This window comes from Lissotriton vulgaris, chromosome 5 (genome assembly GCF_964263255.1).
Source record: "Lissotriton vulgaris chromosome 5, aLisVul1.2, whole genome shotgun sequence".
In the NCBI taxonomy this organism is placed as follows: Eukaryota; Metazoa; Chordata; class Amphibia; order Caudata; family Salamandridae; genus Lissotriton; species Lissotriton vulgaris.
Genome location: NC_141693.1, coordinates 281616848 through 281631756, shown reverse-complemented (window position 1 = coordinate 281631756; position 14909 = coordinate 281616848). Strand labels below are relative to the sequence as shown.

Below are 14909 nucleotides of genomic sequence, written 5' to 3'. Positions count from 1 at the left end.
CCCCTGGGCTGAAGATTGTAGCAATCTCTCTAGAGCCCTCAAGAGCGCCTTCGCCCACAGGGGCTAATATCTCTCCACGATGGCTGGGAGAACTCAGAGACTGGAAGATAAGAAGAATCAACCTTCCAAGATCTAAGTCCAGGTCTCCTGTGTCGAAAAGACCTGTTTCGAGATCAAGGTCACCTCTTATACGAGTGGTCCATTCTCCGAGAAGGCGTGAGCTTACTCCTCCGAGGAAGTCTCCATCACTGAGGAGGCGGACTTCACCCTCTCCGAGGTCTTCACATCACTGTTCATCCAAGAGACGTGATGTGAGATCTTCGACAAGGTCTACAGCATAGCTTTCCAAACTGTGTGGAGCGACACATTACTGTGTCGCGCCCCAACCGTAGGTGTGTCGTGTGAGGAGATGATTTCTGCCGGGAATCGGCAGAGTCGAGCTGCAGGGGCTCTTAGAAGGGGTGAAACAACAACAAAGCCCTATTATCTGATTTCACAGCTCTTTAAAGACCTTGTGCATGTTAATAGGGCCTATTAACATGCACAAGGTCTTTAAAGACCTGTGAGGTGCTCGGGTGCGGCTGTGAGCGGTCCCGGGCTGCCACACACGACGGGGGGGGGGGGGGTTGGGGGGGGGGGGGGATGAGTGGGGGCTGAAACCCTTCAGCAGTTTGTCCACATGAACCCGGGCCAAGTGCGCTAAGGCTTAGCGGAAGCGTTGTCTGCATCCAGTGAGCTAGCAGCAGTGAAGGGGTTAATGGTGTCGATATGAGGCTGGTCTGTGCAGGCTACATTATCTCAAATGGGTATTAGTGTGTTTGCTGGAAGTTTCACCTATGTTTGTATTCCAATCTTAAAAGCGAGTTTGGCATTGACTTGCGTGGTCCATTGGATCCTTTTCCTTCTTTAAGAATCCGGACTTTGGAGACCAGAGTGCATCTGAGCTTTGTACAGAAGTCTTAAGAGTGCTACAGGCATGTCTGAACCTTTGGTGCAGCCAGGGTAGAACACTTTTGCGGGGCCCCTATTGGGTTACTGATCCAAGAAGCAGCTGCAGCTAGGAAGTACTGCACGGAAAGTGAAAACAAAGTATTTGGTGCCACCTTGCGGCATTCTCTGGTTAACGCCCATAAGAAGGAAGAAGTCAGGCTTTCTATTTTATTATTTAAAAAACAATTGTAACAGGAGAGCAGGCGGCCTCCAAAAGCTTGAGGCCTGACACAAAGAGCCCCAACTACCCTCTGTGTGTGACAATCCTGCTTGTCCTGGGTTTTGTTCTCAGGAAGAGTGTTGATAACTGTAAGGGTTTCTTTCTCACCAAAAAATGTGAGTTCAGTGATTTCCTTTGGCGATGTACAAATTTCAGGTACGTTTTGTTTAAAAAGAAAAAAAGCTAGTGCCGTTTCATTTTGAGTTCATTTGACCGTTAAAGACAATGTAGTGCTTGGCGTTAAGGACTTAGAAATATTATTTGGGGTTGTACCTCTGCACCAGAAACGGCTTTGAAGTCAAAGCCCTGGCTTGTAAATGAAGTTAATAAGTGTTATTCACTGTGGTAATCTGTGTTTTCAGCCCTCTTCACCTCCTTAAGTAGGCGATATGTGCTTGCTTCTGCTACGCCGATAGTCAAGTGCCCAACGGGACTAACGTGGCTGTCCAGCTGGAGGGCAGCAGTTTAGGGGCCCAGTAACCATTGACTGCCTCTTTGCCTCTTGACCCCAATAAAAAGGCCTCACAGAAATATTCAGGATCATGAACATTCGTGGGGAGGAGTGGACATTGTATAGAGGGGTAAGCAAAAGGATGGATTTTATTGTAGATCAGAGAGAGCTTCTCCCTTTGGCGCTGGGTCTCAGGGCCTTTATGAAATACAAAATGGAGGACACGAGCCTGACGAGAACGAGGCTGCCATTCCCGTCCCTTTGATCACACTGCTTGAATTTTGTATTCTCCTTTTTTCGAGCTGGGTGATGTTGTGGCTCCATGTATTACGTTGCCTAGCTGAGATGGTCAAGAGTTGAAGTGCCTCACAGCTGTGTGGGGGTGTGTGTGCCTGTGGGTGGGTGTGTGGGGGGTGTGGGGTGGGGTTGTGGGGGGTTGTAGGGGTGGGTTGTGTGGGGGGTGTGGGGGTGTAGGGGTGTGTGTGGGGTGTGTGTGGGGGTTGTGTGGGGGGTGTGTGTGTGGGGTGGTATGGGGGGGGTTGTGTGTGGGGGTGTTGGGTGTGGGGGGGAGGGGGGGTTGTGTGTGTGGGGGGGTTGTGTGTGTGGGGGGGAGGGGGGGTTGTGTGTGTGGGGGGGGTTGTGTGTGTGGGGGGGGTTGTGTGGGGGGTTGTGTGGGATGTGTGTGGGTGGGGTGTGGGGGGTGTAGGTGTGTGGGGGTGGTATGTGTGGGGTTGGTATGTGTGGGGTTGTGTGTGGGGGGGTTGTGTGGGGTGTGTGTGGGGGGGTTGTGTGTGGGGGGTTGTGTGGGGGGATTGTGTGTGGTGGGGGGTTGTGTGGGGTGTGTGTGTGGGGGGGTTGTGTGTGTGGGGGGGATTGTGTGTGTGGGGTTGTGTGTGGGGGGTTGTGTGTGGGGGAGGGGGGTTGTACGTGTGGGGGGGGGTGTGTGGGGGGGTTGTGGGGGGTGTTGTGTGGGGGGTTGTGTGGGTGGGGTGTGGGGGGTGTAGGTGTGTGTGGGGGTGGTATGTGTGGGGTTGTGTGTGGGGGGGTTGTGGGGGGTTGTGTGGGGTGTGTGTGGGGTGTGTGGGTGGGTTGTGTGGGTGGGGTGTGGGGGGGCTGGGTGTGTGTGGGGGTTGTATGTGTGGGGTTGTGTGTGGGGGGTTGTGTGGGGTGTGTGTGTGGGGGGGCTGGGTGTGGGTGTGTGTGTGTGTGTGGGGGGGGGTTGTGTGTGTGGGGGGGGTTGTGTGGGGTGGGGTGGGGTGGTGTGTGTGGGGTGGGGTGGTGTGTGTGGGGTGTGTGTGGGGTGGGTTGTGTGGGGTGTGGGGCCTGAACCCACCATAGGTGTTTCGGGCTCGCTCGCTGCGCTTCCTCGCGTTACCGTGTCCCTGAAATCTTTTTCACAAAAAGGTGTGTCGCCAACATGAAAAGTTTGGAAAGCTGTGGTCTACAGATTCGAAGAGGTATTACTCTCTGACGCTGTCATCAACTCCTCCAAGTAGGATATCACCGATTGATGACGTAATCACCTTTAATGAAGTTCTTTGTCGTGGAGCAGCGAAACTTAACATCGAGATGCCTGTCTCTACTGCGAAGACAACGGTTATGTTCGAAACATTGCATCAAAAATTATCATCGAGACCTTTACTTCCTCTGGTCCCAGGTCTTTTGGAGCCTGCTGAGCATAAGTTCTTGACTCCTGCATCTTTGGGAGCGGTTCCTTCACGGATCACAAAGAAGTATAAGGCTTCAGACAATGACCCATACTGGAAATTCTGAGAGCAAAAATCGGACCCACCCTAACGTATGGCATCGAAATATTTAGGGGTAAGCTAAATACAACTCTGAACCAACTTGTAACCAAGATTTATAAAAAAGTTCTACATCTGCCCAAATCTGCCTCTGCTGCCCAGATCAGGCTAGAACTGGGCTTACTAAATGACGAGGCCTCTAACACCGGCATTTATTTAAATTTTTGTCACAAGCTTAGAAAAGCAGCTATAGGAACCTTAGAGTCTCTAGTTTGGTTGGAGATCAGTCAGAAGAACCCTGGGGGCTCGTACGTCCGCCTTTTTACAGACTCCATCCATGAAATAGCTGCTGGCGATCTATGGGCCCTTAACCCCAGCACGACAGCCTTTAAAACATGTATTAAAAAAAGCGTCAGAATGTGCTCACTCCTCATGGATAAAGCGCTTCTCCGCAGACGCAGCCATGCATGGTCAGTCATGAACTCCTACGGGCGCATATCTCCGGCCATCTACCTCTCCTGTACTTATTCATTGCACTTAAAGCGGAGTTTTCTGGCCATTAGATTGGGTGTTTGGCGATTTTTAAAAGATCTGCCCACTTGGCTCCGCACCTCGGAAGATCAATCATGTAGGGGGTGCGGTAAGACAAGTGAAACGCTAGAGCACGTGGTTTGCTTATGCCCCTCACTTATGGCACAACGTAGACGCAAACTCAGAGCAGAGTGGAACAGGTTGGGCGTTCGGACTTGTAGACAGGCAATTATCACCTCCCTGTGCCCAGAAAACATAGCTCTAAATATTGCCTTTACAACATATATTCGGGACGCACACCGCATTTTTACAGCAAAGGCGGAAGGAGCAGTAATCCCCCAGCTTGTCCCGCCCAGAGGCCCAACCGAACCTGCATCTTAGCACCTAGTTTTAAGACAAAGGGAAAAATAAAATGATGAGTTTTAGCTGCCGAATGTCAGTACATCAAATTCTTCTGTTCTTTCACTAAGTGTTATCTCTGCCTATCCCACAATTGTTTAAAGTTTTAAGGTGCAACGCGAGTAACAGGTGTTGATCAATTTTTACTGTTCAATTGTGGTGAAACATGTTTTGAAATTTTTTAATTATAATGTACCGATTTGTGGACTCAATTTGCAATGCTTTTAAGGGTATATTTTTTTATCCAAATAAAGATTTTACTTACATGACCCATTATTTCTGAGATCTGAACCACAACCTGATTCGGTCATCGTCTGAGCGGCACGTAAAAATCAGACAGGAGCGACTTCCTCCTCTGTACCTCCGGACAAAGACAGCAAAACTATGGATTCGGTAGGGAAGAGAATGTGTGCTACTTCTGCTTCCTACATGAAGGTCGCCAGCGCCTCCGCTTTATTGGGTCGCTATTACCGCGCACTATGGGATTCCTTTTCTCGGTTTGCAGAAAAACTTCCCAAAGAAGACAAGAATGATTTTCTGGAGATACTTCATGAAGGTGGGCTAGTGGCTAACCAGGTGATTAGCGCAGCTGCGGATGCTTCCGATCTGTCTACGCATGGCTATGCTCATGGTCTTTGTGCAAGGCGCTCAGCTTGGCTAAGGCTTACGGGTCTTAAACCTGAAGCCCAACACCGAATTCTAAATCTGCCGTTTAATGGTAAATCGCTCTTTGGGTCTCATGCTGACGACGAGATGTCACGAATGAAGACGGAGCTTGATACCGTGAGAGCTGTTGGTCTTGAAAAGAGAAAAGACAACTTTAAGAAAAAGTACCGCCCTTATGATCGGAGACAGGGCCAGCAGAGGGTTCAAACCCCTCAATGGTCGTCACAACAAAACCAGGGAAGATTCCAGTTCTCCCAGCGTCGTCCTGGTAGAGGAAGAGGCAGCATATCCAGACAGTCTGCTCCTGGAAACAAGCAGCAACAACAAAAACAGTGAGTGTTTGCTTCCCCTGAGCCCGTTGACCACTCCGGTGGGGGGAAGTGTGCGTTTTTACCTGGAGGAGTGGATAAACATCACAAACGACAAATGGGTGCTGAATATTGTGCAAAATGGATATGCAATCAGATTCAAATCTCCTCCACCTTCCATTCTTCCTCAAAAGACTGTATTCCATCAACTTCATCTTTTGAAGCAGGAGGTGTCTGTGTTACTCCTAAAGAAAGCCATCGAGGAGGTCCCGAGGGCACAGCGTCGGCAAGGCATTTATTCCCGATACTTTCTAGTTCACAAGAAAGGTCCAAACAAGGAGTTCAGGCCCATACTAGATCTCAGGCGCCTCAATCAGTTCATTCAGCGAGAAAAGTTCAGAATGCTGGCGTTACATCAAATAATTCCACTTCTGCATCAAAGGGACTGGATGTGCTCCACAGATCTTCAAGATGCGTATTTTCACATCCCCATTGCCCCAAAGCATCGAAAATTTCTAAGGTTCTGCATACATACCAATCATTACCAGTTCGCAGTCTTGCCCTTCGGGCTAAAGGCAGCTCCTCGCACCTTTTCAAAGTGCATGGCAGTCGTAGCAGCTTTCCTAAGGAAGAGACATATTTTCGTCTATCCCTATCTAGACGATTGGCTGCTAAAGAGTGCCTCTCCGATTCTACTTCAGCAACATCTCACGTTCTCTATACATCAGCTACGGAGACTAGGCCTACACGTGAACTTCAAAAAGTTTATCCTCAATCCCACGCAGAGGATACACTATCTGGGCGCACTTCTGGATTCAAAGGACGCAAAAGCGTATCCTTCGGAGGAGAGACTATCCTCCATTCTCCTCAAGTGTCAAACGATGTTAAAGACTCCTCGACCAACGGCCAGACAGATCTCGTCTCTGCTAGGATCCATGGCGTCTTGCATATTCCTCGTTCCAAACGCCAGGCTACACATGAGACCTCTGCAGCAGTCGCTGGAGGATCAGTGGTCCCAGTTTTCAAACCGTTGGGAAGACAAACTGTCACTACCTCTGTCGGTGCGGATTTCCATTAGATGGTGGATGCAGCGGAATCATCTGGTAGTGGGAGTTCCCTTTCAGGAGGACATGCCCAGACGATCGCTGGTAACATATGCGTCCCTACAGGGATGGGGCGCCCATCTGGAGTCCCTTCAAGTTCAAGGAGTGTGGTCAGAGAAAGAAAGGCTGTATCACATCAACATGTTGGAACTCAGAGCTGTCCATCTAGCTCTCAAGGCTTTCTTTCCTGTACTCAAGACATCATCCCTGCTTGTTCAGACGGACAATACAACAACGATGTACTATCTGAACAAGCAGGGCGGAACGAGATCCAGATCTCTGTCTCTGGAAGCGCAAGCAATCTGGAAGTGGCTTCTAGCTCGGGGTATGAAAATTTCAGCTGTCCATCTGCCCGGTCTCCTCAACGTCCAAGCAGACGACCTAAGCAGACACTTCGCAGAAGCACACGACTGGGTCTTAAAAGACGAAGTAATAAGAGATGTCTTCCAGACCTGGGGGTCACCAGAAATCGATCTCTTTGCGGACGCCGAAAACGCAAAATGCGGCGTCTTCGCGTCCAGGTACCCACAACGAGGATCCAAGGGGAATGCTCTATGGATAGACTGGTCAGAGACATTACTCTACGCTTTTCCACCGATTCCACTCATTCCCTTGGTGATCAAGAAGTTGTACAAGTCCAAGACAGACATGATTCTGGTGGCTCCGGATTGGCCTCGCCAATGGTGGTACCCGGATCTCCTGCATCTATCCAAAGTGCCGCACAGGAGGCTTCCTTGCTGTCCGGATCTGCTGACGAGAGAGAACGGCAGGGTGTTCCATCCCAACCTGCCGTCCCTGAAGCTAGCAGTATGGTACCTGAGTTCGTCCAGTATGGTCATCTAGGTCTCTCGCAGGACTGTATGCACATTTTAAGAGAGGCAATGAGAGCTTCTACAAGAAAGACATATACTTTCAAGTGGAAGCGGTTTTTCATGTGGTATGCTGCTGAGGGTCATGACCCGATTCGAGGTCAGGAACAGGTACTGTTACCATACTTACTTTCTTTGGCCAAAGCAGGTTTACAGTTTTCATCTATTAAGGTCCATCTGGCAGCAATAACAGCATATCGAAAGTCCCCTACTCAGGTTTCTTTCTTTCAAATGCCAGTTGTGAAGGATTTTCTAGAGGGTCTCAGGAAGGTGTATCCTCCCGTGAGGGCTCCCTCACCTCCTTGGGAGCTTAATGTGGTTTTGTCTAAACTGATGGGTCCCCCTTTCGAACCCATACAAAAAGCCTCCCTTCAACATCTGTCGTGGAAGGTGTCCTTCCTTGTAGCCATCACCTCTGCGCGCAGGGTGAGCGAGATTCAGGTTTTTTGTGCAACAGAACCCTATCTCGTTTTCCATGCGAATAGAGTGGTGCTTCGGACTCATCCAAGATTCCTTCCTAAGGTAGTCTCGGATTTTCACATTAACCAATCAGTGACACTACCTACGTTTTTTGCTAATCCGAGCTCTTCGGCTGAAAAAGCTCTGCACTCTTTGGATTTGAAAACAGTTTTGAAGTTTTACCTTGATAAAACTAAGAGTGTTAGAAAGATTGATCATCTGTTTGTGAACTACCGTCCTCTGAATACGGGCTTGCCTGCTTCTAAGAGGTCCATTTCTAGATGGATTGTGTCATGCATTTTGTTATGTTATCAGTTGGCACGGAAACAGCTCCCGGGTAGACCGAGAGCGCACTCCACTAGAGGAAAGGCTGCTACTATAGCAATGCCTAAAAATGTTCCTGTACATGAAATTTGTAAGGCAGCTACGTGGCGGTCGGTTCACACCTTTGCTCGCCATTACTGCCTTGATTCTGATACTCAGGCGGATGCCCAAGTTGGTCAGGCATCCCTGAGGAATTTGTTTGGGTAATACATATAGTAGTGTACTGTTTAGAGGGTCTGGTATTCGTCCCCAGGGTATAGGATGGGCTTGCTACTCTATTCAGTGCTTATGACTATTGATGAGTATCCCCTGGAAGAGAAGGATTAGTTACTTACCTGTAATCCTAGTTCTCTTCCAGGGGTATACTCATCAAAGTCATAAGCACACCCATCCTCCTCCCCGGGCGAATACCAGAACTGGCTAATTTACATGTTACCCATGCAGTTATCACACTGTTATACGCCGTCCAAAAGAACTGACCTAACTGTCACCTGTGGTGCATGATGGGAGCCTGGAGGCTCACAGAGGTCTTAAAGGCACGGCGCCAGATTTTTCTGTTGTTACAATGCAGCCTATCTAGGCTAAAGCTGCCTCTATGATCCTGCCTGTTTTTACCTTTGAAAATAAAGGTTGTGTGTTTCAAAGACAACAAAGGCAGTGCTTTCTTCTTTGCATTTTCATATAATGTAATTTATATGTCTTTATTTAACAAATGTAAAGATTTTACAGGCAATTGGGGGCAGTTTTTTGAGCCTAGTATGGTTATATTGGGCTGCATATGTATATGTATATGCATATTATCTCTCTCTCTCTCTATATATATATATAGTTATTTTATGCGTATTTGTGTATATATATATATATATATTATTGTGTATATATATATATATATATATATATATATATATATATATATATATATATATATATATATATATATATATATATATATATATATATGTAGATATATGCATATTATTTGCTATTGCTCCGGGGTCCCGCACGAGGGCGGGACTATTCAGTGCTTATGACTTTGATGAGTATACCCCTGGAAGAGAACTAGGATTACAGGTAAGTAACTAATCCTTCTTCCCCTACCCTTTCAACAATGCTAATAGTAAACTAAGAGGTAAGTCGGTTATGTGCTCTCTTTGGATGGGATGGGTTTTTATTATACATGAACAGTATTATAGTTTATTGACTCAAACACAGGAGAAGGTTTTGTATAGTACACATCCTCAAGTCATGCATTCAAGTTCCTCATATGTGATAACGGAGAAACAGGAGAAAATTAAATTCAACAATTGACTAGTATCACATAATTTGATTAAGTGCAGAAGCAGAGATTATTCCCAAGAGTCTGGTTTCACTGTGCAATTCAGACACTAGATGTATATGCTTCGCTTCCCCAACACCAACCTTCCCGCCAAACTCCCACCCCTCCCCTGACTGACACCCTGCTGGCATCAATGCGGCCCTCGGTCACATTACAGACCAAACTTTGTGGGCCCTTGGAATATGTTTGTGAGTACCCATGGTCTAGAGAATGACCCAAGTGTTTCCTTAGGATTCATGTAGACAACCTGGGGCTCACATACATTTCCATGCAGTGCTAGGTGGGGGTGGGGGGAGTTGACCAAGACAGTGCTTAAATATAACTGGGGCAATACTTCTTCCCATGTGCTCGAGTGATGCAGAAATGTGTTGTAAGCTTCTTCTCCTGCAAAGCATTTGGGCGAACATGTGTCCTGGAGTGGCCAGACCTATTTTTTTAGGTCCCAGTCTAGCATCCTCTCACAGCAGGCAGGGGTTTTGTGCTTGCAGAGCTATCCAGAGATGATTCCAGCATGTTCTTGGCCCATAGTCTTAGTCCGGAAGAGGGGCAGCAGTCAGCCAGGCTCTGTCCATGGAGCGGAGTCCTCATCTGTACTGTTGCACAGCTGTGTCCTGTTATGTTGAGGGAGTCTGGAACAAAGTGTTGGCCAAGGTGACTAGTATTTATTTTTAGAGGTGAACAATTGGCTATCTCTCTTCTACTGTTCAGATTCTTAGGGACTCTCCCAAGTTGATACTGCATGACTAGTTCATGAGTAGCTCAGGGCAGTGGACAATAGGAACGTCTCCTGCTCTGGTTACAGCCGGCCAAAGACCCCTGTGGGTTCAGCCTGGAGGCAGGCCACACTCTTTGTAGATTCACATTAGAGAAAGAGGTGTCTGGCAGTATTCTTGCAGAGGCACTGAAGCAAACTGTACATGAATAGGACTAATAGCCTTCTCCCATAATCACCCTGAACTGTACCACACTGTAGTAGAGTGTATGGAAGAGGTGGTCCCCTAGCCAAGAGAGACTTGGGTAGCCTCGCAAAAAGCTGTCCACCATTCCAGGTTGCCATATTCACTGATATGCTTAAATGAATTCCACTAGATACTTTGACAAGCAGATCAACAGATCCCAGACTCCGTCTTTATATGCACAAAGTGCATATGTTCTTCCATACATCATACGGAAGTGAAACGCAAACATAAAAGGAGACTGGCAGAACCTTTTACCCAGGGAGGCCAGTAGGCATCTTCCTCTTAGGAGACCAGTAAGAAGGCCTGTCTGTTCTATTAATCACATTGCCGGTCCCACAAAGTATAAATGGGGATGCATTTTTGGTGCTCTCTGACCCAAGAGCACCGCTCTTGGGTCTGAAACCTTCAACAAGGAGGCCCTTGGTGAGCTTGCATGAGTTTCAGGCTCAGTGGGGTAAGATCAAAAGATTATGGAGACTGTATAAGGACAAGTGGTGTAGGGCAGGGGAGCACACCCTCCAGAGGAATGCCAGGGCTCTCAATCCCAATAGACACCTAAAGAGTTAGCAGTATTTCTGAACCTAATGTGATAATGATTACCTTTATCGGCCAGTATTACTTGACTTCCATTAATATGAAGGTGTTTCTGAAAAGCTCTTTTTCCTTATTTCATCTGCAGGTGCTGTCCTTCTGTCTGACAGTTTTGAGCCGACGGTTTGAGTTCCAAGCCGATGCATTTGCAAAAAATCTAGGAAAAGCCAAAGACCTGTATTCTGCTTTGATAAAACTGAACAAAGATAATTTGGGATTTCCTGTATCAGACTGGCTCTATTCCATGTGGAATTATTCCCACCCTCCTCTCCTGGAGAGATTGCAAGCCTTAAAAGATCCAAAACAGGACTGACGAACAATCTGTAGGAACTGAGCGAAAGCATTTTCACTCGAAGGGGAGCGCTCTAACCTTTTTTCTGGCTCATTGTTTCGGTCTGCATTCCATTTTCAGTGACTCGTTTTGTGTGGGAATTGCCTCTGTCTGAATACATTTAACTTTTTAAGGAAAAGTAAATGAGAGCCTAACTGTGCACATTTAATATTGTGATGTGTGCAATAGGTGTGTTTTTTGTTTTAATATACATTAAATGTGATTTGTTTAAAAAAATTAGAAACTGGAGTTACTGTAAAAGGGAATATTATTTTTGCAAGTGTGTTTCCTTTAAGGTACAACTTTCATACTGCACTCAATCTTTATTGGTTTTTTAATACACCATAGACTGTCTTTTTTTAATCAAGGAAAGCGTCTTATAACGGGTATCTTAAACTGAGTGAGCAGTTGAAACTTTGCTTCCAGAAACCGAATTGATTATTGCTTGTTGATGCAGTAGTTTTTGTGAAAGAAGTAATCAGTGTTAAAACATTTGTATTACAAACACAAGGCTGAGCAGCCCATAGCATAAGTCCAAGGAGCTCCTCTTTTTCCCCTTTGGATCCCTCCATCCTCCTGAATGAGTTGCGCTCTCAAATTCCAGGTAGTTCACTACTTCAAGATCATTCTGAGATTCAAAATATTCTCTGGTTGAAAAAGTATAAGTGAGACTCCAAATGGTGCATGAGAAACATCATCAAGTTAATGTACTTCGGGCCCTCATAGCTTGATATTATGTTTCAGATTAGTTCTGGATTATTTGCTCTGGTTTTGGTAAAAGGTGTGGTGACATTAACTTTATAGTTCAACATTCAACATGAGTCCAAATATGGATCGTTTCATAAGGTTGAAATTTCAACCTAGTGTTCAAACCCAGTCAAGTGCAATTCATAAACTGCTGTGTGTAGTGGAATAAAGGTTGTCTTGTGATATTTTTCTCTGATGGAGATCGACTTATTCTGTTAAGTACCAGTAAAATTTTCCACCAAAAAGAGATGTTTGCTGGTACCGCAATGAATTATGCCGGAAGGCTTATTTTTATTTTAAAGTTGATTTTCAACATTTCTTTTTTAAAGAGACATTATTCAAATGTTGTAGCAGCATTTCACTGATGCTTTTAAAACCAAAAGCCTGGAAATGTAATAGGGATTCATCAGATCTTTTTCAGTCATTGCCTCTTGTTTCCTTTCTTTAATCTAAAACACACATTTTTTACACAGGAAAAAAAGATTCTGCAATTCTGCATGGATTTCAACTTTTTTATTTATTTAGAGTAAAAATCTGCAAATTCTAGGCGGCCTCATTCATTGAAGTTTTGTAAATATTTGATTGCGCTTTCACTGGAATGATGGGTATTCGGAGAATTAAATGCTCTTTGCATTCATTAACATTTGTTTGGATACAAAATGTGAAACCAATAGAACATTCATTAAAATTTGACAACGTCTGCCTGTTTCAATTTGTTTTTGTTATTGCAAAAGGACATAATTTAAATGTAAATGTTCATATGTTTGAGATAGTTTCCTTCTGTAGTGCTTAATGGCCTCGCCCTCACATGATTGCCATTATAGACCTAGCACATGTTTCTCTTCATCACTGTAGAAAGGGTGAATGGCAGAGTGCTCTGAGCTTGGGTTTAATGGGTGACTTCTTTAAACAATTGTTCATCATTTAAAATAATCCAAAACAAAGCACAGAAAGTTTATGGTTGGTTCACAACATGCACAGTATCAGAGCATGGTTTAGTCAAGTAGACAGCATGTGTCCTTGCACAACCAGAAGGTGGAAGCCACCAATCATGGGGTACTCAACCCACTGTGGGCTTCACACTAAGTGATATATCTGTGCCCTCCATGCATCCCTTACTAAATTTATCTCTTAAGTCACTCCAATTTAAAACCATGAGACCCGGACGTTAAGCATTGATGTCTGCAAAAGATGCATTAACAACCCTAAGTGAACATGTCCAGTAAGTAAAGGGACAGCTGTCATCTGTACCCTATGTCTATGGAAATTCTTTGCTTTGACTAGACATTTTGACTCCCATAACCTTTCAATGCGTTTTCATCACAAAACATATTTTTACCAGACCACATCTCCATGCAATTGCTTGGCCTGTTGTAGAACACAGGAATACATGTTTACATCATGTGCGGATTGATTACCAAGCCGTTGACCTATCCAGAAGAAACAAGTCCAAAGCATGTGCATTTTTTTGCAAGAGCCCCATCCCCGTCCCATTTACCTTTTCTCATTCCATGCCACTTTTGCGCATGCTAAACTCTGATGATTTTCTCACTTGGTATCTTCTTTCACCAGACTGTACAATCTGATTGGACCCTTCTGCACACCAGGTCAATCAACTAAATGGGAAGCCTTCTCTACATCCATTAATCTTTTTTACCCAAGCTTGCGATATAGGGCAGTGATTCCCAAACTTTTTCGACCTGCGGCTTCCTTGACCCATTGGCCATTGCCCGTGGCTCCCCAATGTTCCTTTTTTGGAGGGGGGGCGGGGGGAGTGGAAGCCCAGCCTCAGGAATACTTGCATTTTTCTCCCTTAAAATAATTGGGATGAAGCTGATGAATGTATTATAATCATATACACAGTGTGTTTTGTATTACTAAGGCGGTGTCGCTAATAAAATATTCCTAGTTACATTTCTTTCCCCATGCCTTTTTTAAAGTATCTTCTTAAACGATTTTATCCCACTTACAGTGCTAGATAGCACCCCTATGCATGTAGGCCCAATTGCCAAAGTGTTTCTGCGCTTGAAGAACATTTGCATGCACTTCCATGTTTACCCATGTCATACGTGCCAACACTCCTGTCTCAGCATGGTGACTCACAATTTTTTAAACCACATACAGCTTTAATTTTGCCATCTCCTCCCTAAAATTGCCTCCAAATCAATGCAAGTAAAATAAATTCCTCAGATTTATTTTTTAAACGTGCCTCTTTCTTGCTTCAAATGTTGGCATTGTGACATATATATGGCATTTTACTTCCCCCGTGTTCAAGGAGAGAGTCGGTCGGTCTGTCTGGAAGTGTGTGTACTGGAAGAAATGTGTACTGGAAGTACCTGTGATTCAAGTACAAATGTAAATATTTAATAATACTTAGTGTATTTAATAGACAGGGCAACTGTACTTTCCTGATAAGTTGCATTGGTGTAAAATGCATTTGGAAAAAAATGAAACTATTAACAAGTCTAACAAAATAAATCCGGCATCTTCTGCCTACTCTGGGAGTGTTGGAATGTGGGGATCCAGTGAAATATGGTAGTCATCTCTCTTGAGAAGCCATCAATTAACCACTACGTTTACAGCTTTAGGCATGTCACTTACAAATCATCAACATCATATGTTTAAGTCTAATTAGTTTAACTGAAGCCAACAACCCCTTCAAAGGTAAATGCATTAAAGTGATTGGTGCGCAACTCCCCAGGCTAGACTTGACAGCTCCCCAGGGAGCCAGGGTGCACAGTTTGGGAACCACTGATGTAGGGGATAGTTCACTTTTTTGGAAAGTGGTTAACAGGCCTCGCTTTACGGATGGTTCTGGCCCGCTCATATGCCATCACAACTCGGACCAGCAGTGGGTCGATTATTTTAAAGGGGTCTACA

At 45.4% G+C, this 14909-nt stretch overlaps 1 protein-coding gene across 1 annotated transcript in view; it reads left to right on the top strand.

The window, feature by feature from the left end:
- ZMPSTE24 (zinc metallopeptidase STE24) overlaps positions 1-12729 on the top strand; it is a 165496-nt gene extending 152767 nt beyond the window's left edge. Inside the window, exon 10 of the mRNA XM_086921435.1 lies at positions 11040-12729. Within this exon, the coding sequence (XP_086777561.1) occupies positions 11040-11264 (225 nt within the window). The 3' untranslated portion in view covers positions 11265-12729. The remainder of the gene's footprint in view (positions 1-11039) is intronic.
- Positions 12730-14909: the final 2180 nt, after the last annotated feature.